The sequence below is a fragment of the Penicillium vulpinum genome, assembly GCF_028829585.1.
Source record: "Penicillium vulpinum strain IBT 29486 chromosome Unknown utg000004l_segment0_segment0, whole genome shotgun sequence".
NCBI classification, from domain to species: Eukaryota; Fungi; Ascomycota; class Eurotiomycetes; order Eurotiales; family Aspergillaceae; genus Penicillium; species Penicillium vulpinum.
Genome location: NW_026643244.1, coordinates 697064 through 722326, shown reverse-complemented (window position 1 = coordinate 722326; position 25263 = coordinate 697064). Strand labels below are relative to the sequence as shown.

Sequence of the window (25263 nt, the reverse complement as noted above, 5' to 3'; positions counted from 1 at the left end):
ACTCACCCGTCAACCTGGCAAGACGTAGATTGCAAAACTGATATATTGCAATTTCTTATTTTGATTTGCTCTATATCTCACAAAACACAAACGATAACAACCAAATGCACAATAGTAATACATCACCCAACCGACACTATCCAGCAGACCAAAAAGTTATAGTAGATGAGCTTCAAGAGCTTTCCATAGATTAGGTGCCCATGCTCGATCTTGTCCAATTGTGGCTGGAAAAAAAGTATGCCAATGGTGAAAAAAAAATCATCCAATTCTTCTGCATGTCATCGCGAAATCATAACCAGCAATTCGTCGATTACAGTCCGGGAAGGGCAAGAAAGAGAGCGGAAGACGGGTCAACCGGCTTAAAGGAACTTGCGGACGAATTCGACGGCGAAGGGAGCTATGTATTGGATAACCATGTTAGTTTTCAATCCACTGAACTCTTTTCTGACTCATCTCAGGTTTGTCTGCTCTTTCGAGGCTTTGCGGACCAGATACTCGACTTACACAAGTAGAGGAGGAAACCACCGGCAATAGCCATCTGGATGGTCTGGCTGGCCTCAATCTCACCAGCCTGTAAAATATGTTAGTATCGGATGCCACTTGGGGCAAAGGTCATGGCGTGAGGCTGACCTTGATCTCTTCCTTAGAGATCTGTTCTTGGCCTTAACAGAATTATATCGTCAACTCGGGCTTGGCGGAGCAAAGAGGCATGGGATTGGGACATACCTGGGGCAAACATTTTGAATGTGATAAAGAATAAAAAGTGGAAAATGAGTTCAGATAATAGATGTTGTGAGAGTTGAATGTTGCGAAGATGTGCTTAGGTCGGACTGGAGAAATAAATCACGCGAGCACAGACCACCGCTCTCCTTGACTTCTTGAGGTTTTGCCTTCACTACCCTCTCCTCATCCCACCTGAATTCTGTCGACTTAATTTTGTGAGAAGCTTTTGCTCCGCTTCTCTTTCTAACCCCTACCTCCACATCCTATCTGAATTGCTTGGATCTGCAGAGCATTGATTGATTTTGCGGAGAGGCGTCGGGATCACCTACGCAGATAACGTACCGTGACTTCTTTGCGATACTTCCGCTGACTGATCTCTACATCTTCTCACCTTTGTTCTTAACCCATCTCTTTACATTTGCCACCATCTGAACCGCCATGTCTGCTTCGCCAGACCGCAAGGCTGCCTCGCCCGCTGCCTCCCCCGAGCCCGAAGTCCACGAGCAAGTCGCAACCCCGGTTGCTAGTGACGATAATGAGCGCCAGAACTCCACCGAACCTACTTCTGGGAGCAAGGAAGTGGTAGAGAACGATGAGGATGAGCCACGTGATGAAGATGACGACGAAGTTGATGACGACAAGCTTTCAGACGACGAGTCTATTTTGTCCGAGGTTGACGAGGCACAATTCGACAACTTCGACCCAGAGAATGTTGACGTCGAGGACCGCCCACAACTTGCTATTGATGAAGATAACCTGAAGCTCATTGGTCGTCACAAGCGCAAGCGCACTGAGGATGGCGAAACTCGTCCGCGCCGGAAGGAAGGTCGTCGCGAGAAGAAGAGTCGCCGAGCTGAGGAGGGAGGCGATGAAGGAGGCCCATCTCGCCGACGTGAGCGCAAGCAGCGCGAGGATAAGCCCGAAACAGATGAGGAGACTCTTGACCCGGAGACCCGTATGTTCTGCTCTTTACTGGCAACTGGTTTTCCGCTCCATACAGTTTGTACTAACTGGGTTTCAATCATCAGGACGTCGCCGAGCCCTTGATCGCGCTATGGATGAAGCGATGAAGAAGCCAGCGAAGAGACGTTTCCGCAAGCAGGATGGCATTGTATGTTTTGCGCCGAGTGACACGTACTCACCTACGTTTACTAACTGTCTTAGGATTTGGAATCTATGGCAGATGCTGAAATCGAGGATATGCGCAAGCGCATGACCCACGCAGCGCAAATGGATGCAATCAATCGCCAAGAAGGAAAACCAGCTATGCACAAGCTCAAGCTCCTCCCCGAAGTCATCATGCTCCTCAACCGCAACCAGTACACCAGCGCCTTGGTCGACCCAGAGATCAACCTATTGGAAGCCGTTCGATTCTTCCTCGAGCCCCTGGACGATGGCGCGATGCCCGCCTACAACATCCAGCGCGACCTATTGACCGCCCTTACCAAGCTTCCTATCAACAAGGATGCTTTGATCGCCAGTGGCATTGGAAAAGTGGTTGTCTTCTACACCAAGAGCAAGCGCACCGAGCGTCGCATCAAGGAGATGGCAGAGAAGTTGCTGGCGGAGTGGACACGACCAATTCTCCAGCGCAGCGACGATTATTCGAAGCGAGTCTACCAGGAGGCCGATTATGATCCTACGTATGTTCACTGCTATACACTCCCGTTATCACTCACTAATGCCCCTATAGGAAAGTTGTCAGACGCGCTCCTCCCACCGCCGAGGAGATCGAAGCCGAAGCCCGCGCCCTCGCGATGCTCCCTCCCCGCCTCCTCAACCGTGCTCGTGTCGATCGTACCAACGTCAGCTATACTGTTGTTCCGCGCCAGACAGCTGTGCGCGAGACTCAGTTTGCGCGCCCCTTGGGTTCCAGTGGCGAGGATCGTTTCCGCAAGATGCAAGCCCGCCAGGCTGCGGCACGCAAGGCGTCTCGTCGATAAATTCGGCTGTAAATTATTATTTTTCCAACCTGGCTTTGGCCACTTTCGTTATGTGAAATAATTTTGCGGTGTTTGGGGGCGTTTCGGGATCAATCGGGGATTGAATAGGGATTTGGGAGTGTGACACCTTCACATTCCGATGAAATAAGCAGCAGAATAAGCAGCAGAGTCTTTCCAAGGTTACTAAATTAACGTCATATGGAAACAACCAAAGTACATCCAATTAAATTCTCAATATGTGTTAGATATATAGAATAACCCCCCAAAGGTTCGATCCGGCAAGTCTCTTCCGTGCAGGACCGAGTCATCGCCGGGGGGCCAACCCGGAAAAAGAGCAGATCCCGCTAACCCACGTCATGCGATCCGGCCTTTGCTTTTTTGGTTTTATATCGAACACTTTCACCTTCTTCCTCCATTTCAATTCAAAGAATATACACAACCTCACACAATGAAACTCCTTACTAAAGAACAAGAAGAAGCTCACTACAGGTACACAATCCCTACACCCTCCAATTCCCTATCATCAGCCCATACTGATAAGAACCCCCCAAATAGCTCCGTCGTCAGAGGCGGCACAGTCGGTGGCCTCCTAGGTCTCGCCGGCGGCTTCGCAGGTGTCCTACTCGCCTCACGTCGCTACCACACAATCCGCAACCTCACCGTCCCAATGAAAGCCTTCCTGGTGACGTCTTCCGGTACCTTCACTGGTATCATCGCCGCCGACCACGCCTCGCGCGAGTACGAGAATGAGCAAAACGCCGCATACCAATGGTATGAGAATCGCGAAGAGCGTCTCCGCGCCGAAGAGGTCCGCGGTCTCAGCTTCGTCGACCGCGCCTCTGCCTTCGCCCGTCGCGAGAAATACAAAATCATTACCGCCACCTGGATCGCATCCATGGTTGGCTCGTTCGCGCTCGTTGGTCGCATCCCCGGTCTCACTGGCCAGCAGAAGCTTGTCCAGGCTCGTGTCTACGCACAGGGTCTGACGCTCGGTGTGCTTTGTGCTTCGGCTGCATTCGAGATCTCGGATCAGCGTCGTGGCAAGGGTCTGCTGGACTCAAAGAAGAAGGCTGATGCGGCCAAGAATAAGGTCGAGGAAGTTGAAGAGCAGCCTGTTCACCATGGTGGTAATAGTAAGGAAGGCGATCTGTGGAAGGATATGGTTGCTGCCGAGGAGGAGCGCCTCAGCTCCAAGCACCAGTCTCTCTATGAACATGAACATGGACACAAGCAGCAGGAGTCAAAGTCCGAGGAGAGTGATGATGAAAAGGACTCCAAGACCAAAAACAAGACCAAGAGCTCCTAGATATCACTCTCTTCCTTCTTGCTCCCTCCCCACCACCGCCTTTGACCAACGTCTACTGCAGACATCGCCGCCCACTTTCTTTCTATTTCCTCAAGAGCCGGAAATCTCTATTGGACAAGAATAATAAATGAGAGGAGCGGCTGACATTGCTTGGCCTTCGTTGCCCGTACATATCCTACGATCTCTTAAGCGTTTGTCTTCTTGTCCATGTCTCGAGGGTTTTCCCCTAAAAGTGACATTTGTTTTACAATTTCAAGGTGTATGATAATACTATACAGGCTGTGCCCTCTCTATTTCTCTACTTTAATGGAAATGAATCAGAAAATTGCCCCGATACTCAATGACGTCATCAAATGTTACAAGTACTAGGTACATTAGGTAGCAAATTCAAGTACATACGATAAATTTAAGTAATGGATTTGAGTAGTAAATTAAGCGGTATATCCAACCAGTAAGATTATCAAGAGTGAGGCTAAAGTTGTATGAGTTATAGATAGAGAACCCGTTCTATCTTGAGTCCCTCTTTAGGCTACTGCCGCTTTTAGAAGTAATTGTCCCCATCCTCCGGTTTATGTTCATTATTTCTCCCCCTGACAAACCAAGGCCTATTGCTCCCGCCGACTATGGCCGACGAATAATTATCGGACGCAAATCCAGCTGAAACGATACGTGGAACGATTTCTCACTCAAGCGGAGTCTGCTAATCGGCGATTCAATCGGCGATTCCTTCCTTTCCTTCTTTCTTTCTAAATTCTCCTATAGTCTGGACTACACAATGAGTCCAAGCACGAGTGGTTCTGCTTCTCGGCGTGCTATCCTTATAAATAGATATCCGTGACTTTCAGGCTGCGGCGGTGTTCGTCCACTTTGTGGTACATATATATTCTGAGAATGGAAGACGATCCTAATGCGAGCCTATTGTTATATATCAGACTTATAGTATTGCACTAAGGGCTATATCTAACCTTGAAGCAGAGCGGTACTAATATAATAAAGCGTTATATAACCTTATGTAAAAAATATTAATGCAGGGACAGTGAATCGTTCACTTGCACGATGTCTTTTAGTATCTCCAGTAAGAGAATGATTAAACTTTTATATACAATATTTGTTTTTTTTTTACTTGAACTGGCTTAAAGGTTGAGAGGTTACAATTTTGGCTATAAGTATTTTTTGTATAGACTTGCTATACAAAATACACCTAAAGCTTGCTGTTTATGACCAGGTGCGAATTTGTTATCCGCTGGGGCCCACTAACACCTGGTATGTGATACATATAAACAATAGTGGGTCCCAGCATTTCTAGATCTCCTTCAAACCTGTCCGACATCTTCATTTCCTTTCTTGATCCTCTTCTTCCGATGGTTCCCAAGCGAGTAATCCTACGCCTGCAAGAAAGCAATTTTCCACGCATGTCCTACTCGGATATCGTCGAATGTGTGAAATGTTTCCTTGCATACAGTGGACGCCTTCCTGAGGAGACTGAACAAGGCTGGCATTTCTGGCATCTCCAACCTCCGAGTCCTGTGACGCCTCAAGCAAACCCGAGATTTCACATCATAATCGACATTAATAGGATGGAACATTCGGGTCCCTTGGACGAGCAGTTTCCTCATGAGATTTACCGGGTCTCGAGAGTCGAGAATGAAATGTAAGCTGGATCCTCACGCGCGGACGTTACATATTCCGCATGCTGACTACCGCATTTATGGACGGATTATTCCTTTCAAAAGAAAGCAAGAACATGATAATTTCTTGCGCAAGCTTCGACATTTTTCCGATGACTTCTATCCTTGGGGCGAGGAAAAACGGCGCGCTGTGAGCGGCAGTAGCGCTTAGACAAGCCATCTTTCAATGCGGTGAAATTAAGCAGGAAATTGTTGACTAGGAATTGTGGGGCAGATGCAGGCAATAAAAAGACCATGGGAAACAAAATTGTTTTCAGTCAGTCAATCCTGGCGATAGATTGAGGGCAAAGGAAACTTGAACCCAGTCAGTCCGTTTGTGTCTGTGAAGTATTGCTATAAAGAGGGCCCAATCTCGGGTTTTCCAAAAATGGCATTGTATTAGCTTTGGGCAAGACATAAGAATCCACAGGACTACAACATGTTCATGTAATTTGTAGTTTGTTCAGAAGTGCGGGTGCTGTTGTACTCCGTGCAATGCTGTATTCGTGATTTACCCACATTCGAGGCTAAGCCGCCTGGGGCCATGATAAACTCAAGCCTCTGGTTGGCCTGTGACCGGCGGGATTAGGAGCACCAAGCGGATGTATCTATAGTCTTCTAGTCAGACATATCCTACATCTATAGCGCAAAGAGCGGCTCAACTTACCTTGGCTTGCTCGGGAACTGTTGCATAAACCCATTGTCTATAAAAGCGTCCCTGGCGGTAAAATATAAGTACCAAGAGCTTAAACATTAGCTTTTCGTTTTTGAGCTCATCCGAGCTCAATGGAGCATCGAAGGTTTCGACGAATCTTTTATCGAATGATTCCCAACAAATAAAAACACACCAACGTGCGCCCTCACTCGCACGTCTGGAGGTGAAATACTCCACAAATTGTCGTCCAAATACATGACCAATATCGCCATTCTCTCTCTCATCAACTCCTGGTGGAGGCAATTGGATGCCGTTAGGATGGCGTCGCCTGCGCCGCTGGAGAACGTACTCACTACTAGGAATAATCTCTCATGCGGAGAGAACGGCTGGTTCCGGAGACGCAGGTAGAATATGTTCCGTAATGTGGTTATCGTACATTCAATCCAATCGAATACTCATATTACTAGTTACTAAAACTACTTCATATACTGTAATGCATGCAGACAGCGAGGCAGACTGCAAGATAGACAGCGAGCTAGACAGCAAGACAGATAACGATCTAGACAGGAAGGCAGACAGGGAGGCAGATAGATAATGGGGCGGAGCTCAGCACATGAGGTTGCATTAGTGCAAGGCTCAGCATTATTTCCAATATTTGCAATGACATTTCCTGCCTTCAGTTGATTCGCTCTTTGGTTTTCAATATATGAATCCGTGTGGTCTCAAAGAGCTGCCACGTTGGTAAATTTTAATTAGATTGCTCTACTACAGTTGCTGAGAAGTTTTGGCCGAGTCGGTTAAAAGGTACGTATGTACTCCGTAGACGCAGCAACTTGCTAACACCTTTGAGACACACGCCAATCCCAATAACTTTATTTATGCTTTCCACCAGCCATATAAGCGACTCTAGTGTTTTGAGGCTCAGGCGTCTAAAGGTGTATTGTGACAATATCGCCATATGATCAGTGAGGCTATCCATAGACATTTGTCATAACTAAGAGCTCAGCCTCCAAGGTGTTGGCTATCATATCCCCCGCTTATTGACCTGTCTTCCTACGCCATCTGCACGCTGCAATGACGTGTCTCATATCGACTGGTGAATATTTAGTTTTAGTAGTTTCTCCGAACAACCTTGGAAGTCCTAGGCTTCTGCCACAGCAGGCGCTTAATCTGTGTTAGGCATCCGTGCATGGGTACTGAGCCGTCTCGGAAAAGCCTCATGGCAAGGCATACTGGACGAGGTGTAATATTATTTAATCAGTGGCATGGAAGACTTCATAGGATTCAAAATTGCTTATGATTTTGTCTCCATCATGGAGAACTCCGATTACTTTCTACGTTTTCCGACTTTCAAAAGAGCCCCTTCTGTATCCGCAAATGTCGAATTTGCCCGCCTTGCAAATCAAATGAATTGGAAGAAAGATTCCAAAGTATATAAACAGGAAAGGGCAAAGTTTCTCGTTGCCGAATTCAATGTACATTATGGAGCCGATCCTACGAAGTTGGAAAACTGGCAGGCGCTATGTATCGAGCTGGACATTTCTGAACCCATCGAAAGCATTACAAAATGCCGCAAGGTGAATGGATTATCCGATTCGTCTCCAGCTTCCTCAATGCTAATTAAAAAAAAAGGCATTGGCCAAAGTTCACGTAAACTTGGTTGATTTGGTTGACGCGCGCAGAACGGGCAAAAAAGTCAAGCATTTCTCCAGTGCCACTGCTCTAAGAACCTATACCAGAGCAACGGAGAAAATTTTTCCCAAATCAGCTGCCAAAGCAGATGGCTTTTTGAAGGCATTGTTGCGAGCTATCTACTGAGGAATCAATCTTCAACGGCTGCAGTAATGACAATGCCGTGAATCATTTGCAACCAAATGGGCTGTCGGCAACTTCAATTGCATATTTTAGCACTAAAGAGTCTCGGTGACAAAGTGTCTCATGTTGTCTATTTCTATCTGTTATATAAGGTCAATCACAAGAACTGAAAAATTTCAGTATTTCTTCATACAAGCAAGACGAATGAACACTCCAAACCAGTAATTCCCTCAATACCTCGATTGCTGCTCTAATCACCGTAGTAAGTATAGCTGTGATATCTCGTTTCCCCTCCTTTTTTGCAACATCTAGGACACCATTGCCGTTGCAATCTCGAATGGCAACGTCCAACTTCAAGATCTAGATGAGGCTTCCGCACGACCTATAATCTAGATCGACATAAAAATTAACCTAGGTAAGCCGCTAGGAAACCTAAATTTAGTATAAATTATAGTATAAAGGTTTATACCTGGCCGTGTCCGCTATTCCAGTAAACAAACGTCGTCTAAATAGTTTATGCTTTCCGCCCCCTTCGTGTGCAGACATCCAAAAAGAACATCGGAGGGTTCTTACATGTAGCCTCCCAAATGTCATTTTGGGCCAATATACTTATGTTCTCGATGGCAGAGTGGCCAACTATTTTCTGTAGTAATATACATAGGTATTTGAGGGCTATGGTGTAATATGGGCAGTGTAGCAGAACATAATGGGCATGGAAAAAGAAATGCCAGATCGATGACAACAGACCTATTCTCAGCTGTATTTCTTTGATTAACGACTTAGAAAGTCTCATCCTCCAGGCGCTCCATGCGGCGGATCACACTTGGACTTTGGTCTTCATCATCTGTAATATCACCAGCTCCAGCCGTAGCCAGTAAATCGGTCACGATGCGTTTAGAAGCCTCTCTTGCTACCAGGGCGAAGGAAGTTAGTACGAATGTGGTATCAAATAGCAAAGGGAACACATCTTACCAGGCGTTCTCATCAGCCGGCTCTGCGGAATGTGGAACTGCATTGTCTTAGGAGGACTTGGCCCGAGGTCCTCATCGTCGTCATCAAAATCGTCGTCGCTATCCCACATAGCAGACTTGCCCGCAGACTTCTTAGCAGGCGTCAGAACACTGATGCCAGGTCTGGGAATACCGCCCATGCGATTGCTGCTAGTCCGTCGCTTGCGGTTCGTGCCCGGAGTATCATTGATGCCTTTGATGGGCGATGAGAAAATCTCCGAGTGGAGTTGTGGTACCTCAGGCTCCGGGCTGGAAATTGGTGAGTCGTCATATCCATACTTGGATGCAGCCTCGGCTGGCTTCGGTGTGGTGACGTTGAACTTGGATCGAGTGTTCGTACCCCCACCCACATTCCGGAATCCCTTGCCGAGGGGCGTGGCTTGCACCCGGTATGTCTTGTCGAGCATTTGGTGTAGTACCGGGTCCGAGGTCTTCTGGTATCGACGGTCTTGGGTTTGCTGTAACGCGGGCGGGAGGAATGGTGATGACATCGGGGTTGTGGCGGAGACGCCGCGTGGGAAGAAGAGCTGTCGGCCTGGTGTAGATGGGAGGGTCGAGGATTCGGGGAGGTCGAAGGGTGGTTCGGATTCGTTGACTTGTCTTCTTAGGTTTTCGTAAGAGGACGAGTACTCCATTGAGGAGGCTGTCATGTCTTCGTCGGGCTCGTAGTGGTGGCCTGGAGCACGTGGAGTGCTGTGGGAAGATATTGCGAGATCTGTTAGATCAAGGTCATCTGCCTGATCACGGCGGGGTGTTTCATGGTGTTGGGAAGAGGGCGTCTCGTGGGACATGGTCTCGTCGAGGCTGGTGCTTTGGGTTATGTCGGCGGACAACTCTTCTTCTGTGGCTGTGGTGTCCTCCATCGTTTCTTCATCGGTGTTTCTTTCTTCATAGCCGGATAGAGATACGTTCGCGCTAGCTTCGAAGAATTGCTTCCAAAACTGTAGAAAGTTAGCAGAGCTGTCTATAGCTGCATGTGCTGGTGGCGCTGACCTTAGAACCTTCCCAGACATCTCGGGAATGCTCGGTATATTGCTCTACCAGAGGCAATATACTCGTAGTGACGATCCTATGAGCTTGACTGAAATTGTGGTCGATCTCTGTATAGACATGGTGATGAGCGGTCTGCTGGACTGTTTTGTTTACTTTTTTGCCCTACCTTGGAGTGTAAGGGTGATGGACTGTTCCAATTTCTCAAGCTCCTCGGTGAGGGACAATGGCCGTTGGGCTTGCGAAGGTTGGCGAGACATGATTGTATCATTCAATTTCAATTGTACAATTGAGTCAAGAGATGGGAGCTTGCAATCGCGTCTATCACTTTGAGACGCGCGGGGAACTTTGTCCAAAGCGGTGTGCATTTAGGGCCGGCGATAAGGGGTTATCGGATCACGTGCAATAATGTAAGGACGAGGCGCAGGCATCACCAATCAACTCTTTCCACTCACTCCATGGCATGACCAAGGTGAGTCTCAAAAACATCCACAAGGGAAGACACAATATTCGGGTTCATCATGCCAGCACCACTCGCAAAAGGTATGGCCTTTCACTTCCTGAACTTCGACGACGGCGTCCCGGATCATCCGGGCGGTGTACTCGTCCTTATCAGTTCCCCACTATGTATGTAGATGGTGAGGCTGACATCTCATGCAGGAATCATTATCACTGTTTCCGTGCTTGTAGCAGCCGGAATTGCAGTTTACGAGTCGCCACAGTTTCAGCAATGGGTGACCACCTCGCGGCGCAAGATCGCCTTAGCTCTGCACAAACTCGGCGATGAGGTCCAGCCTCAAGAGATACCATTGAGGCAAGATATTTCTATGACTGAGGAGACTGGCGACACTGCCGAAGAACGCAGACGGATTGCTCGTGCAGAGATTATGCGGCGAGGAGCGCTCCTTGAATCACGACGGAAGTCCAACCGGCCAGGCCGGCCTTCTAATAGCTTTGATGCTCTCGTCGACGACGAGGGCAACCTGCGTAAACAAAAAGATGACGAATATGATGCTCAGCCCAACACAGGATTTACTGCTAACTCAACGGGGGTTGACCTGGGCAATTCAGAGCCCCTCCGCCGAGGTGGGAAACAAATCGAGGCCGTGTCTTCGACTACGCTGGGTCGGAATCAGCTACATCTCGATATTCCCTCGTCCCCTATCTCGAACCATCCTTCCGAATCTATTATTCAGTTTACGCCCAGGTCTGAAGTACCCGAGGGAGGTCTCTTTGATCCGTTCTCTCCCAACTCTCCCTTATCTATCTCTGGCTCTAGTCACACAGAAGACCACCAGCCGGTATTTTATGCGCACCCCGATACACCAAGCAGCAGAACCTATGAACATGACCGTCTTGTTGAGCTAGGTGGTTTCGGTCACGGGAGTGTTCATTCTCATGATGATATTTCGGCCGCTCCTTCTACCGGTGGAAGTTTCAGCCATGTGGGAGGATTCGAGGATGAAACGTCAGATGATAGCCTTAGTGATCTTGGCGGGCGATCTGTCGGTGGTGTGGCTACTCCGGCATGGTCTGATGTGGATAGCGTAATTAGCAACGAGGATGCTGGACATCATCGGTTGCTCTAATGCACTCAAGAGTTCATGGATAAGATGAATGGATGTGCTTTACTCGCTCAGGGATCTCTCTAGTATGGTGTTCGGTGTTTGGATTTGGTTTTGCTTGGCTGCAATTTTTGTCGATGCGATACAAATTTAGGTACAGGGGGTTATGCGCTCTTCTAATTGAAGTACCAAGGGTTCCATTGAAATTAAAATGCTCCTAGAAATACCGCCGTAATCTGATCCTTCGAGAACGGATACTTCACATGCGATGTGGCATTGTCTATTTGCAATGACCAGTATAAAAAGAAGTTCAAGGGCAAAGCCCGATCTTTACTTTTCTGAGATCAACTCCCGTGTGTGGCTTTAAACCCGAATAGGGTATGCTAACAACACCCAGTTTAGATACCTGGTTCAGGGAAGTAAAAAAGCCTTTGATATTTTAGCATCGGACAACCTTTTAGCCTATATACAGCTTGTACCACTATTAGTTGGAATGCTCAGGATTTCCAGACCCCATCAAGTATACTTTATATATCACTACGTAATAGGTATGTACCGACAACTACATATACATACCTCGGGTTTGCTCCGATTTGCATAGAATCAATATCATTATGTAGAGAATTGGTTAGTTGATGTATTGAATTTAGCTTTTGCCCGGTCCTGTTCCACTGCGATTTTCACCAAACTCGCAGCAGAGCGTGCTTGCTCTGGCTGTTGATATGAAATTTAAAAGCCATGCTCTCGAAACTCACGGTCTGTCCATTGCCATAGCTCCTCCGCTTTGCCACTGTCGCGCATGATTGCCGTCCCGTTTGCTTCCTTGAAGAATGGGGTATAGTATGCACCGCTCTTGACTTTAGTAGGGTCGGCAGTGCTTGCCCACAGCTGGTTCAGCGTGCCTGTGGGAATATCAACCGCGGCCACTCTGTTGAATTGATTGAAGATGAAAGAAAAGATCGGGTTTGCTGTCATTCCATCACCGATGCTTGTCCGAACAAGTCCTGGGTGTAGTGCAATTGATTTGATGTTGGGATATCGTTTGGCGTAAGATTGTGTGAAGTATATGTTGGCAAGTTTCGATTGACCGTAGCGGGCCATAGTACTGATTTTGGTAAGGGGAGTCTTCACTTGACTGAGAAGAAGTCCCCCTTTCGGGGCCGATCGATATATCTCAGAGCTAATATTCACGATGCGAACGTCTTTCTTAGGGATACGAGCAGTTTTTTCAAGTAACGGTAGAAGCAGTCTGGTGAGCAGTGCTGAGCCCATGTAGTTCGTGCCAAATTGAATCTCGTAACCATCCTTGGTCAAACCTGGCGGGGAAGCAAACACTCCGGCATTGTTGATTAGGATATCGAGATGGTCATTTTCAGACAGAAATGCGTCCGCTGCAACGCTGATGGAGGAGAAGGAGGCGAGGTCCATTTCAAGAAGGACAATTTCTGCGGAAGGAACTTCTTTTTTGATATCAAGGATCGCTTCACGGGCTTTGTTGATGCTGCGGGCGCCCATGTATATTTTTTTGGGGTTGTGCTTCGCCAACTGTTTGATACATTCTTTTCCGAGACCGCTGTTTCCCCCAGTCACCAGAATAATTTTCCCAGATAGGTCAGGAATGTCTTTTTCAGGGTCAAAAGAATGACCAGTACCAAAGAGGAAGGACATCGAGGCGTCGTAAAGAAAGTAAAAACAAGTGAGCAAGATGTACTCTTTCTTATACCCAAAGTTACCATACCTTATATAGAAAATTGGATGACTAACTTCTGAATTTGATTATTCAACATCCCGTACCATGGAGCCTCGGGATCTACCCCGTCGGACGTTGGAGTTAGGCCGATCAGCTATTAAAGTAGATTTGCAAATTATTCTCCAACTAATTATTCTATTGTTTTGACTATCATAGCGAATCCTTGTGGCGAAAACTCATCCGTCTTCCTATTCTCTACTTGCCCATTTTCTGTTACGGTCAACCACGATGAAAGCTCTCGTGACAAACCGATCAATGCCGTGGCAGATGCTCAATTTGGCGTCCGGCTCTTCATTCGGTCAATGTGCCCGAGTCGCAGACATAGCATTTCCCACAATTACCGATGGGGAAATACTAGTCCAAGTGCGTTCTATCGCACTTAACCCTATCGACTTTAAAAACATCGACTTCTTGTCTCCAAACAAGAGTGTTATTGGCTGCGATTATGCTGGCGAGGTGGTCGAGGTTGGCAAAAACAAGGCGAACTCTTGGAAGATTGGGGACAGGGTAGCCGGCTTTGTGCACGGCGGTCAATATCCTGACGTCGGCTCGTTTGCAGAATACTTGAAGGTCGATGCGGAACTAGCCTGGAAGATACCCCATGGAGTGACAAATTCCGAGGCTACAACATACGGGATTCCAGCAGTCACTGCAATGCTTGCACTGGCTCGTCTTGGAATCCCCTGGGATGATGTCATCACGGGCTCAAAAACGAAATCGGCTGAAAACCTGCAAATATTGATTTACTCTGGTGCTTCTAATGTAGGGCTATTTACCATCCAACTTGCCAAAAGAGCGGGCCTTCATGTGGTAGTGACAGCATCACCACGGTCCTTTGATCTCGTCAAACGCTACGGTGCAGACTCTGTATTCGACTATCAAGCCCCGGCTGTAATCAGCGAGATATCCAAAGCCTATCCGGACATCACAAAAGCCGTGGACTGCTTTTCAGAAGGGAACTCGTCTCATTTCTGTGCCCAGGTATTGAAAAAAGGGCGAGTTATAACATTGCTTGACCAAGGAAAACCCAAAAAATCGGACATTGAGTACGAATTCCTCATGGTTTTTACTGCCTTTGGCCTCGAATTTTCTCTTCTCGCACCCTTAGGCCCGGCGTTTCCTATTGTGCCCAACGATCACAATCTTCTTCGTCAATTTTACGCTGATTTGGGCCAACTCTGTCATGATGTCGTGAGACCACCACCTATTACAACCATAAAAGGAGGGTTTGACGGGATATTGAACGGCCTTGACAAACTTCGCAAAGGCGAAGTTCGGGGAACAAAACTTGTGATAGATATTTCATGAATAGACTTTTATGGCCATTAGTTGTATTGCAGAATCTTCGACTAATAACATTTGAATGTATTTGACTGCCATCATACACTGTTGACTATTAACCATGCTAGATGTTGTTGACTCACCGGGTGGGACTAACTAGAGAGCTACGGTAGGACTAGACTGTAGAAGCGACGACAAGAGTTCCTCAGTGGATCTCGATTATCCATTCCTAGAATCCTGAAGTCTGATGGCTTTGCCGAAAAATACGGGTATTCAATGCACAGTGTTGTTTGGCTCTAGATTTGAGCTTGATTACAATTTATGTTAATGCGATATAAGGTATAGAGGGTCTATCTATGCTCTCTCGTAATCGAAGTACAAAAAGTTCTATTGAACTTGCAATGCTCCTAGAAATAGGGAATTGTTAATCGCAAACCCCCTCTCCTACTGCACCCACCCCCCCGCCCCCCCCCACCTGCCTAATTTTTCAGTACCGCCTTCCCAATTGGGTACCGCTTTTGCCTCGCCGCCTGAATCTGCCTACCGTTCTCTACACCACCTTCTAATTCTTATACACCGCCTTCCTAGTAAACTCCCTATACAATGGCAGTAGACAGCAGTTACCTACAATTTGTATATAAACCCTATACAAAATTAGGTCACTTTTGTTACTCAGGACGCTGAGGAGAGCAACAATACCGAGACCGGAGGACAGTGATATAGAGGAGCAAAACGTCCGCAGGGAGGTATCTGTGAACTAGCATAATCAATTCGTAGAGTAGATCAATAGATAAATCAATAATAATATACGATTTGTTCTGATTCAAATAGCGTATTCTTTACGATATAAACCAGAATTACTATGGTGGTGACAGAATATATAGTAGTACAAAAATAGAGCGGCAGAAACTATGGCAGAATTATTGGTCGCGCCTAATTGAGAAGGCGGTACAGTAAAATCAGGCAGGGGGGGGTGCGATTAACAATTCCCTAGAAATACTGCTGCGATTTAGCCCTTCGAGAACTCACGCTTTACATGTGATGTGACATTGTCCATTCGCATTGACCAGCATATGAAGCAAGTTCAAAGACAAAGCCCGATCTTCATTTTTCTGACATCAACTCCCATGTGTGGCTGTGAACGAATAGGGTATGCTAATATCCGGTTTTGATACCCCCTGAGGCTGGTTTAGGGAATTAGAAATGCCATTAATGTTAACGTCGGACAAATCAAAGTAAACATCCAACTCCCTGGGACATAATTGACGCAATTGCGAAATAGAACCAATCGGAAATGAGTGTCTGCATTCCAAAACACATAAAGTAATGCCAGGTGGGGGCCACTTGTAGGATACTATGTGGAGACTTTACTGACATTGGACGGTTAAAATATCCGGGACAATTCGTAAACTTCACTTTGTACGTGGAGAATGTGGAGAACCTTCCAAGGAATCAATCTGGAAATTCCATATAAAACACTCGTTGAACAACCAATTGGCAAAACACATGGTAGACAATCCACATTATCAATGACGTAGCCGCCACACGTCCCCGGAGGCTCGGGAAGTACACAACTAATTATAGTAGAACAAGAGTAATAAGAGTAACAAGAGTATAGCATTCCTTTTCCTTTCTAGCAATCATCTTTTTCACATCTGCAACTTTGCTACCATGGCTACATTCGTTACACATCAAATCATGGGCACTGCCCTTCAAACTACCGACAGGTATAAAGACTTGCAAGCGCGAGGTATTGGTTCCTCTGGAGTGATATGGTATATCCCCCTCGTATATTCTATTCGTATTGTAAGACCACTAACGACCAGTATTAGCTCGGCGCGTGATTCAATGGCCAACCAAATCGTTGCCATAAAAAAGATAAAGAATCCCTTTGAGCATCCTGCTTTGATCAAGCGCACGTATCGTGAGATTCATTTAATGACAAATTTAAAGCATGATAATGTATGTGCGGAAAGGGAGACCAAGTATGAATGCGAAGACTAACCGTCAACAGTTGATCAACTTGACAGATATCTTCATTTCACCGGCGGAAGATCTGTATGTGAATCACTTCTCTATTTCCCAAAATACCACTATACCACTATACTAAACATGTTAAAATTTAGTTATCTTGTGATGGACTGCTGTATGACAGATCTTCATCATTTGATCCGAACAGCGTCGAAGCCATTGGAGACCAAGTTCATCCAGTTCTTCGCCTATCAATTATTGGTATGTTTACCTAAGTCATGTCAAAGATTTAAATGCAGATGTAGCTGACTATCTCAGCGAGGGTTGAAATACATCCACTCTGCTGGTGTGATCCATCGTGATCTCAAACCTAGCAACATTTTAGTCAACGAAAACTGCGACTTGAAGATTTGCGACTTTGGTCTAGCCCGAGAACAAGATCATCAAATGACTGGTTATGTCTCCACACGATACTATCGTGCTCCAGAGATCATGTTGACTTGGCAGAGATACAGTTACGCGGTGGATATTTGGAGTACTGGTTGCATCGTGGCAGAGATGCTCCTAGGGAAAGTTCTTTTGCCGGGCAAAGACAACATGCATCAGTTCAGACTGATCACTGAGATGTTTGGGAAGCCACCCAAAGAGATTATGGAGACGGTTTACAGCGAAACTGTATGAATTCTAAAGACTGATTTGGATATTGAACAAAAGATGCTGACTACAAGTTATAGACGATGAAGTTTGTGAACTCTCTACCTAAAACAAAACCCCGGCCACTTGCAGCTGTTCTGGGAGATGTTGACCCTGCAGGTATGCCCGTTGAAATCTTAATTGATATGAAGTGCCTCCCGCTTTATCCACCAATAATACTGACTTTGCTAGCTATTGATCTCTTAAAGAAAATGCTTAATCTAGACCCACAAAAGAGAATCACAGCGACAGATGCCCTAACCCATCCATACGTTTCGGCCTATCACGATTCTACCGACGAACCCGAGTGCCAGAAAGAAATTGATTGGTCTCTATTAGATTCAGAAATGACCGCAGATGAATGGAAGAGCAAAATGTATGTATTTCCCAACATGTGGCGTATCAATGCTTATATTTTGAAGGTATTCCGAGATTCTGAATTATCACCATGGCTCTTACAACTGGGAAGATAATGATCCCAAAGCCCACGAGGGAAATTTTGAGCATTGGCTGCAAAAGGAGATGATGGTGGACACATATTAGCGGTACTTGGAGAACCTAGTCCTTATTCTTCTGATAGCAGCGCACGAATTTATCATCTGAGCATAGTCATTTAACTATCATTTTAAGAATGTGATTAATAATTTGACCGACAGTTACCTAGGCATCTCGACAGGCAAAGTCACAGAACTGACGAGATCTGTTGAGGTACTAGGTACTTCATGCAATAAGGAGCGTTGGGGCAACCTAGAAGTACCGGGTACTTATTGGTCGGATTACCTGATAGGCGAAATGTGCCTCGGCACGTCTCGGCCAGTAGCCCGAAGTGGAAACCTATTTCTCTTCATATACTTCTTTCAACTTCTCTTCCTCCTTTTCGCTTACTTTGTTTCTTCCTATCCACCTTCCTCTACATTTTGTAAGTCCACTCCTTAGAGCTCGAGTTGTTTGTCTTTTTTCTTTCACTCGCCCAAGTCTCCGCACCTGGAAGCTTCCCCGCATTAACCTTCACCGAAAGACTTCCATATATGCCAACAGCTTACTTCTTGAATAAATACAAGCTACGGAAAAGAATAGCAGCTGACTTTAACTTATCCAGTCTCCTCACCTACATACATCATGGCCGCAGATCGTTTAAGCTCGCTCCTGAGCCACCTCAAGCCCGGCGCCACCAACGGCCTTGCCGCTATGTAAGCCCTCAGACGAACTCAGTTGTGTTTTGCGAGTCTAACAAGCAAACGCAGTACACAGAAGAACCCCGACGATGTGGTCATCACCCTAGCAATCCGCACACCGCTGACCAAGGCGCGCAAGGGCGGATTCAAGGACTCAGAATTGGACTACATCGTTTACGCCCTGTTGAAGCAGACTCTGGCCAAGTCACAGATTGACCCTGCTCTGATCGAGGATGTCTGTCTCGGAAACGTACGTTTAATCTCTTTTCTCCACTCCACAAATCTATAGATGACATGTTCTAACATTTAAGATAGGTCGGCGAAGGCAAAGCCGCTTACATGGTCCGCGCCGCCGCTCTTGCTGCCGGCATCCCCCACACAGCCGGCGCCTCATCAGTGAACCGCTTCTGCGCGTCTGGCCTGAAGGCTGTGCAGGACATTGCGAACCAGATCCAGCTGGGCGCCATCGACATCGGTATCGCTCTTGGTGCCGAGCTGATGTCCGCCGCTAACGACCGCCTGGAGAGGCCATTCAACGAGGAAGTCCTGCGCAACCAGGAGGCTGCCGATTGCATGCAGCCCATGGGCCAGACGTCCGAGAACGTCGGAAAGGACTTCGATATCCCCCGCGAGAAGCAGGACCGATATGCCGCTGAGTCGTTCCGTCGTGCTGAGGCTGCTCAGAACAACGGCTGGTTCGATGATGAGATTGCTCCCATTACTGTCAAGGTCAAGGACCCCAAGACTGGCGAGGTTAAGGAGGTGACTCTGACCCGTGATGATGGCATTCGTCCCGGTACTACTTTCGAGTCGCTTTCTAAGATTCGCCCTGCGTTCCCCGAGTTCGGTGACAAGTCCACTGGTGGAAACTCCAGTCAGGTTACCGATGGTGCCGCATCTGTTCTTCTCATGCGCCGCTCCAAGGCTATTGAGCTCAATCAGCCTATCCTTGCCAAGTTCTGTGGTGCTACCGTTGCTGGTGTACCCCCTCGCGTTATGGGTATCGGCCCAACTGCCGCTATCCCCAAGCTGCTGAGCAAGTTCCAGCTTGACAAGAATGATATCGATATCTTCGAGATCAACGAGGCTTTCGCCTCTATGGCCGTCTACTGTGTTAACAACCTTGGCCTTGACCACGCCAAGGTCAACCCTCGTGGTGGTGCTATTGCCATTGGTCACCCGCTCGGCGCAACAGGTGCGCGCCAGATCGCAACCATTTTGAGCGAGGCTCGCCGGACAAAGAGCAAGATTTTGGTCACTTCCATGTGTATTGGAACTGGACAGGGTATGGCTGGTCTCTTTGTCAACGAACAGTTGTAGATATCCCGGAATTAGTCTAATTATGCGACAAAATATATGATTTCAATGTACAGAAATGAGTTAATTACAACTGAATGGTATCAAAGGCTATGTAGGTTAAAGCGAGAACTCATAAATCATGAAAAAAGATAACGTGCCAAACAAGCATCCATGATATCACTTAGCATCATCTTGCTTCCCGGCCTGACTCTCCCTCTTCATCCTCTCCTCCGCAGCCCGTGCCATGATTTCCCTACGAGACAACGTCCCGCCAGAAGCACCTTGGCCTCCAGCCGAGTCGCCCTGCAATCCACCAAGGACAAACTCTCCACCAGTCCACCCACACTCATCAACAAACTCCTCTCCACCCTGCGCACTATCCCAATCACCAGGATTGTAGAACTCCTGATTAGACAACTGATTTCCACCAGACTTCCAATCAGCTCGATCAACTTCCTTCTCGATCTGCGACGTCAAATCCCAGAAGTCACGGTCATGAGGCCCGAACACGCAATGCGCAAGCTCATGACACAGCGTCTTCCGAATAGTCCGGTAATCACGATATCCGTCATAAGCATCCGTTCGCAAACGCAACTCAATAACCTCGCCTTTATTCCGGTTCAGACCTAGCGTCCGCGACTCGCTCGTCGTGTGTTCTGCAGGATTCATTTCCGTCAAGAGCGGGACGGAGAACTTGTGCTTTGTCATTGCGGCGCGGATGCCTGGGTCATCACGGAGGCGTTTGAGGAAGTCGAGGGAGCGGTCTGGGTTCGGGAGATAGGATAGAGGGAGGAGACGGTGGAAGGTGTAGTTGTTGTTTGAGGAGGAGATTGTATGGACGCCGCCGCTACGGCTGGAGGATGGTGTTTGTTTGTTGCGTCTTGCGGCGCTTAGGGCGGAAGCTCGTGCTTCTTGCCGTCGTTGTTCGCTAGCAGATTGTTCGTGCAGATCGGCGATTGCTTTGGCGGGGGTGCCGAGGAGGGTGATCTTGAACTTTGGGGAGGAGGTTTGGAGAATTGCGTCGAGGAGAGTTGGTGGGAAGGGTGCTTTCTGCATTCCTGGCTTTGGGGCTATGAGGAGCTTTTGGTTGTCGATAGGGATGTTTAGGACGCGCTCTATCTCCGACGAGAGATCTTGTAATGTTGCCGAGGCAGAGACTTGGATGATATGCGCGGTTCCATGGTGGTGGACGGTTAGCTCCTTGGGGGAGTCCATTATAGCGTACTATTAGATGGGTGATTGTAGAGGAAGAGCTCGTGAGAGAGGAAGTCGCGATAAAGAAGAATCCGATTATATGGCCCAAATAGGCAGGCGCTGGCGAATTCGACCCGGTTCCACGGGGTTAGGTTTGTCAGCACGGAGATAAGCAGATAGCACGTGATATGGAATTCATGTGAAATTATGCCTCAGGCAGTAATAACTTGTCGGAGCATACAGACCGGCATACCGGGGATTTAATTAATCCAGGTTGTGCAGTAATTTTGAATTAGTAATCCGCTATCCATATAAATTGCTAGGAAAACGGATACTGCAATACAGAGATTTTAACACCATTGATTGGACCCATACATTTCAAGATACGAGTGTAATTGACATAACTACAACTGCACTGGAATATACATTGGATCATCAGAGTAATCTCTCAACTGCTGGCTAATCCCAAGGCCATTGGGTTGAAGTCATCTTGCACGCCTTGCTTTTTATCAGCGCCGTCAATTTAAAGAAGCATAATGCTTATTGAAGATAGCTCAACCCTCAAGAGAATTTGAGTCATTCAAACCAGCCTAGGTCTCTCGGTTATAGATATCGTTATATTTCGACAACGATCGTCGCAGAAGCAAATCGGCTTCAATGCCTTGGAAACGTGAAGGATTCAGGGCATCCATGAGAGCCTTGTCTTCTGAAGTAGTCGAATGCTCACCATCGCCAAGAATCTCTCTTGCCAACAGCTTAGCAGTACCAGCAGCAGTTGTAACCCAAATAGCTGCAGCAAGCCATAGATTTGCAACATCAGGAACCCGGCCAGCGAAGGGTAAGTTGTCAGGCGTGACAGAAAAGATACCATTGAATGGCTTGTCCGCCACCCAAGGCGCTTCTGGGTCTGCGTTCTGTCCCTGGACCTGGAACTCACTCCCGTTCTTCAAGTTCGAAGAAGCGTCTGACAGCACTTGATCGAAGCTTGGTGGCCAAGCTCCAATCGCGCTTTCAATCGGATCAAGCTGCATTGGGGGATGATCATAACTGCCTAGACCATCCCGAGCTCCATGGTCCCTTGCATAGACGTGATGGTCCAGCCAGCGAACGAATGGGTACGGGGTACCGACACGTCTAGCCCGAGGAGGAGTAAAGGTGTAAGGGTGTGCGACGGGGACAATTGGAATTGGAAGTTGCGTAACAGGGGTGTTGTCGCTGCCAATCAAGAGAGATGTCCAAATGCCAGTGGCGAGAATCACAGTACTGCCTTCCGCATTGATATCTCCACTAGCGGTCTTAATGGTGGCTATTTCCGATGTCTCGTTGTCCTTCTTGGTGGCAAAGCCTGTTACAGCAGCTTCCAGGAAATCCACCCCTCTGGCGCGCGCTTGGTCGACATAGTAGGAAGTAATGACGCCTGCATTTGCGGTTCCGTCTGATGGGAAATGCAGACAGTGCTTAATCGAGTTGGCATCGATAAAGTCCGGGGCAAGAGCAGCCGCCGCCTCTGGAGTGAGAAGTTCCGCAGGTAGACCAGCCCCCTGTGCCGTTTTCTGCCGGCGCTCTAAGGTCTCCAACCCAGAAGGTGTAGAGGAAAGTTCCAAGTTGCCGACTGTTTCAAAGCCACCTGGGATTGTGAGGTAGTCCTGGACGGTATCTTTGGCCAACTGAGTCAACACAGGCGACTCATTGAGTTGGCCAACGAATCCTGGAGCGTGACCGGTGGAACCCAATAGGGTATCGAGGCTTTTGTCGATGAGTATGATATGATTTTCATTTTGGGCCTTGGAAAGGTGGAAGGCAAGAGCTGCGCCGACGATGCCTCCTCCAACAATAATGATCCGGCGAGAAGAGGGATCGCTATTCAATTGCGCAATATTCAGGGTGGACGGCATCTTGAAGGTATGCTCAGATTTTAAAAGGACTAAGCTATATATATCTAGTACCCCTCCAAAACCATTCGGGGATCAAATCCCACATTTAGGAGTTTGGGTCCACAGTGACTCGTACATTCAAACCCCGTTCAAATAGAAAGATTAGAGAGCAAATATAGTATCCGGTTACAACCGGCCCCGCTATTTTATAAACCCCGTTAGTTTGGAAGTCTTATAATCTTTCCATTTTAACGAGGGTTGACTGTACATAATTGTAATAAGAATGTAAAACACATATATTTACCGCCTTCGCATATCGCTTCTTAATTTTGAGTATGGGTATGCAGAGATAGTCTGTCAACAGACGATGATGCTTAGGTGCTTCTGATTGTGTTTGGATTGCAGTTTTGGGGCAGATCATGCCAGATATCCCCTTCTATGTAGATATTAAAGATTCTGGGGTGCGAGTGGCTCATTCCCGGTTAGCCCCTTCTTTTTCAAAAGCGCAGCACGATCTTCCAGAAACACTTTGTATGGAGCTTTGGGGATGGTCCTATCTTCGTTCTCCCATACTTGATATCCAGTCTCCTCCCAAACTTCAAGTTGACGAGTAAGATTCGGGCTTGGTTTGACTTTTTGTTTGGATTGGACAAAATTCAATATGTCCACTCTCTGGATGCGGAGTTTGCGCATAAGATATGCGATAATGATTGTCGGCGAGCGTGATATACCAAGATCACAGTGTATTAATATCGCCTCCGAAGGTGTACCGCGTGGCTCATCATTTGTAGTATATTTGTGGTCGACAGGCAAAGAGGACAATGAGGAAAGAGCAGGAGATACCATTTGGTCGATAAAGTCGCAAATATCGCTCATATAAGCAAGGAGGTCTTGCGTTGACGAGTCTGCACACTGAACCCATCTGTGACGATGCTCTGGGATACCTGCCTCTCTTGTAGCAGAGTTCCACCATACCCATCGAGCATTGGTAAGAGAGACAATTGCGTTGATATGATTTTCTTGAAGTATATCCCGTTTGTGCGATGCCTCAATATTTCCAAGAAAGAGACCAGGGACAATCTGCCTCATCCGGGCCGTGAATGCCATCTTCCACTTCTTGTTCCTCTCATTTTCGATATCCTTTCCTGTTCTGCTTTCATCCATTATAGCTTGCTCGCGTTCTTCCTTTGCCTTCAAGACTGAGGAAGACAGATGGCTATAGTTAAGATTGTTTCCGGGGTTAGGTACAGGATGCGTGTGCTTTAAAAATATTGTTATTGGGCAGTGTTTAGAGCCAACATTGTTGATCATAGATGAGTAGGGGAGCCATGCCTAGCCAATTCCGCACGCCGTGGTGACATAGCATAATTCCCCAATCATAAGACTAGACTAAGCGCCAATTTCTCTCCTTGCAGCCAGGCGCTTGAAAGCTGAAGGGAGACCCCTGTAAGCTTTGCGCCCTCTACGTTCTCCTATGTTCAAGGCCGTGCAATCTTTTTATCTTGCAGAAGCATTGACCCTCTTTTTCTGCAATGTCTGTCACATCACCACCAGAGGCAACATGCATGTGATATTGTGAGGCGTGTTTAGAACGTAACGTTAAACTGACTTGTATAAGGAGGTCTGAGTGATGACAGCCTTCCTAGAGTAGATCATGAAGCAGATCATCGAAGCACGATATAGTTAGGGTGGTTTAAAGGCTGTGCCTTTTTACTATGGTGATACTATACATAATAAATATCACTCATCAACAAAAACAAGACAATATAAAGGCATAAAGTCTCATCTTGGTAAGAAATTCGGGTTGAGAAGGCTCTGGATTCCAGTATACAATCTATGAACAAGGAAGAGGATTGCAAAATGAATAGGCCAAACCCATTTATAGGAATAGCCGAATGGTACGACGAGGGTCAACTAAGCCCTAGAATGCCATACTGGTTCATTTCTGTTTCAACTAAAATAAAACAAAACGGAAGCTGTTAAGTACTACTGGATACTAACTGTAGATGCCAATGTGCTATGGTCGTTTTCTTGGGGTTCGAAACCAATACACCCAAACTACGAGAAGATGGCCTCTTCAAGTAAAACATGATTAGCTACATGATTTTCTCGAGAAATCCCAAGAACATAAGGGAGCAAACCTCAAAGTCCAGACTTTCTCGATTCCACCAAAAGCCCACTGCCAGTTCCTATGATGCTCGCCCCAGTTGTCTTCGTGTTGCTGAAGGTTTTCGGCTATCCGGTAAAATTCTCGTAGGCTGGAATATTGACGTTGACCAGGACCTTCTCATCTACCGCCTCCAGTCTGTCTTCGAGTAAAGTGGTAGAAGTGCCGTAAGAAAAAAAGTCCCA

At 47.1% G+C, this 25263-nt stretch overlaps 13 protein-coding genes across 13 annotated transcripts; 7 read left to right on the top strand and 6 right to left on the bottom strand.

Annotated features, from left to right (window-relative positions):
- Positions 1 to 359: 359 nt before the first annotated feature.
- On the bottom strand, positions 360 to 739 carry N7479_008822 (uncharacterized protein; the record flags this gene model as incomplete). The annotated part of the gene is made up of 4 exons (XM_057256515.1): positions 360 to 397; positions 505 to 571; positions 631 to 662; positions 727 to 739. 4 exons carry the CDS (start codon positions 737 to 739, stop codon positions 360 to 362), a joined length of 150 nt encoding a protein of 49 aa, XP_057103973.1.
- A 422-nt stretch (positions 740 to 1161) lies between these two features.
- On the top strand, positions 1162 to 2666 carry N7479_008821 (transcription factor SPN1; the record flags this gene model as incomplete). The annotated part of the gene is made up of 4 exons (XM_057256514.1): positions 1162 to 1678; positions 1752 to 1834; positions 1888 to 2366; positions 2417 to 2666. The coding sequence occupies 4 exons, from the start codon at positions 1162 to 1164 to the stop codon at positions 2664 to 2666; spliced, it is 1329 nt and encodes a 442-aa protein (XP_057103972.1).
- Positions 2667 to 3114: 448 nt separating this feature from the next.
- N7479_008820 (HIG1 domain-containing protein) lies at positions 3115 to 3972 on the top strand (the record flags this gene model as incomplete). The annotated part of the gene is made up of 1 exon (XM_057256513.1): positions 3115 to 3972. The coding sequence occupies one exon, from the start codon at positions 3115 to 3117 to the stop codon at positions 3970 to 3972; it is 858 nt and encodes a 285-aa protein (XP_057103971.1).
- A 3635-nt stretch (positions 3973 to 7607) lies between these two features.
- N7479_008819 (uncharacterized protein) lies at positions 7608 to 8112 on the top strand (the record flags this gene model as incomplete). Its single annotated transcript, XM_057256512.1, has 2 exons — positions 7608 to 7871; positions 7927 to 8112. 2 exons carry the CDS (start codon positions 7608 to 7610, stop codon positions 8110 to 8112), a joined length of 450 nt encoding a protein of 149 aa, XP_057103970.1.
- Positions 8113 to 8888: 776 nt separating this feature from the next.
- Positions 8889 to 10369, bottom strand: N7479_008818 (DASH complex subunit ASK1; the record flags this gene model as incomplete). The annotated part of the gene is made up of 4 exons (XM_057256511.1): positions 8889 to 9019; positions 9082 to 10060; positions 10113 to 10219; positions 10279 to 10369. The coding sequence occupies 4 exons, from the start codon at positions 10367 to 10369 to the stop codon at positions 8889 to 8891; spliced, it is 1308 nt and encodes a 435-aa protein (XP_057103969.1).
- A 261-nt stretch (positions 10370 to 10630) lies between these two features.
- Positions 10631 to 11698, top strand: N7479_008817 (uncharacterized protein; the record flags this gene model as incomplete). Its single annotated transcript, XM_057256510.1, has 2 exons — positions 10631 to 10706; positions 10770 to 11698. 2 exons carry the CDS (start codon positions 10631 to 10633, stop codon positions 11696 to 11698), a joined length of 1005 nt encoding a protein of 334 aa, XP_057103968.1.
- A 705-nt stretch (positions 11699 to 12403) lies between these two features.
- N7479_008816 (uncharacterized protein) lies at positions 12404 to 13342 on the bottom strand (the record flags this gene model as incomplete). Its single annotated transcript, XM_057256509.1, has 1 exon — positions 12404 to 13342. One exon carries the CDS (start codon positions 13340 to 13342, stop codon positions 12404 to 12406), a length of 939 nt encoding a protein of 312 aa, XP_057103967.1.
- A 310-nt stretch (positions 13343 to 13652) lies between these two features.
- On the top strand, positions 13653 to 14732 carry N7479_008815 (zinc-binding alcohol dehydrogenase family protein; the record flags this gene model as incomplete). Its single annotated transcript, XM_057256508.1, has 1 exon — positions 13653 to 14732. One exon carries the CDS (start codon positions 13653 to 13655, stop codon positions 14730 to 14732), a length of 1080 nt encoding a protein of 359 aa, XP_057103966.1.
- A 1479-nt stretch (positions 14733 to 16211) lies between these two features.
- N7479_008814 (uncharacterized protein) lies at positions 16212 to 17912 on the top strand (the record flags this gene model as incomplete). Its single annotated transcript, XM_057256507.1, has 9 exons — positions 16212 to 16214; positions 16293 to 16480; positions 16538 to 16667; positions 16720 to 16763; positions 16832 to 16937; positions 16995 to 17351; positions 17411 to 17489; positions 17562 to 17745; positions 17792 to 17912. 9 exons carry the CDS (start codon positions 16212 to 16214, stop codon positions 17910 to 17912), a joined length of 1212 nt encoding a protein of 403 aa, XP_057103965.1.
- Positions 17913 to 18488: 576 nt separating this feature from the next.
- On the top strand, positions 18489 to 19864 carry kat1 (putative 3-ketoacyl-CoA ketothiolase (Kat1); the record flags this gene model as incomplete). Its single annotated transcript, XM_057256506.1, has 3 exons — positions 18489 to 18559; positions 18614 to 18794; positions 18860 to 19864. 3 exons carry the CDS (start codon positions 18489 to 18491, stop codon positions 19862 to 19864), a joined length of 1257 nt encoding a protein of 418 aa, XP_057103964.1.
- Positions 19865 to 20020: 156 nt separating this feature from the next.
- N7479_008812 (putative zinc metalloproteinase) lies at positions 20021 to 21058 on the bottom strand (the record flags this gene model as incomplete). The annotated part of the gene is made up of 1 exon (XM_057256505.1): positions 20021 to 21058. One exon carries the CDS (start codon positions 21056 to 21058, stop codon positions 20021 to 20023), a length of 1038 nt encoding a protein of 345 aa, XP_057103963.1.
- A 569-nt stretch (positions 21059 to 21627) lies between these two features.
- On the bottom strand, positions 21628 to 22932 carry N7479_008811 (NAD(P)/FAD-dependent oxidoreductase; the record flags this gene model as incomplete). Its single annotated transcript, XM_057256504.1, has 1 exon — positions 21628 to 22932. One exon carries the CDS (start codon positions 22930 to 22932, stop codon positions 21628 to 21630), a length of 1305 nt encoding a protein of 434 aa, XP_057103962.1.
- A 426-nt stretch (positions 22933 to 23358) lies between these two features.
- On the bottom strand, positions 23359 to 24075 carry N7479_008810 (dual specificity protein phosphatase family protein; the record flags this gene model as incomplete). The annotated part of the gene is made up of 1 exon (XM_057256503.1): positions 23359 to 24075. The coding sequence occupies one exon, from the start codon at positions 24073 to 24075 to the stop codon at positions 23359 to 23361; it is 717 nt and encodes a 238-aa protein (XP_057103961.1).
- Positions 24076 to 25263: the final 1188 nt, after the last annotated feature.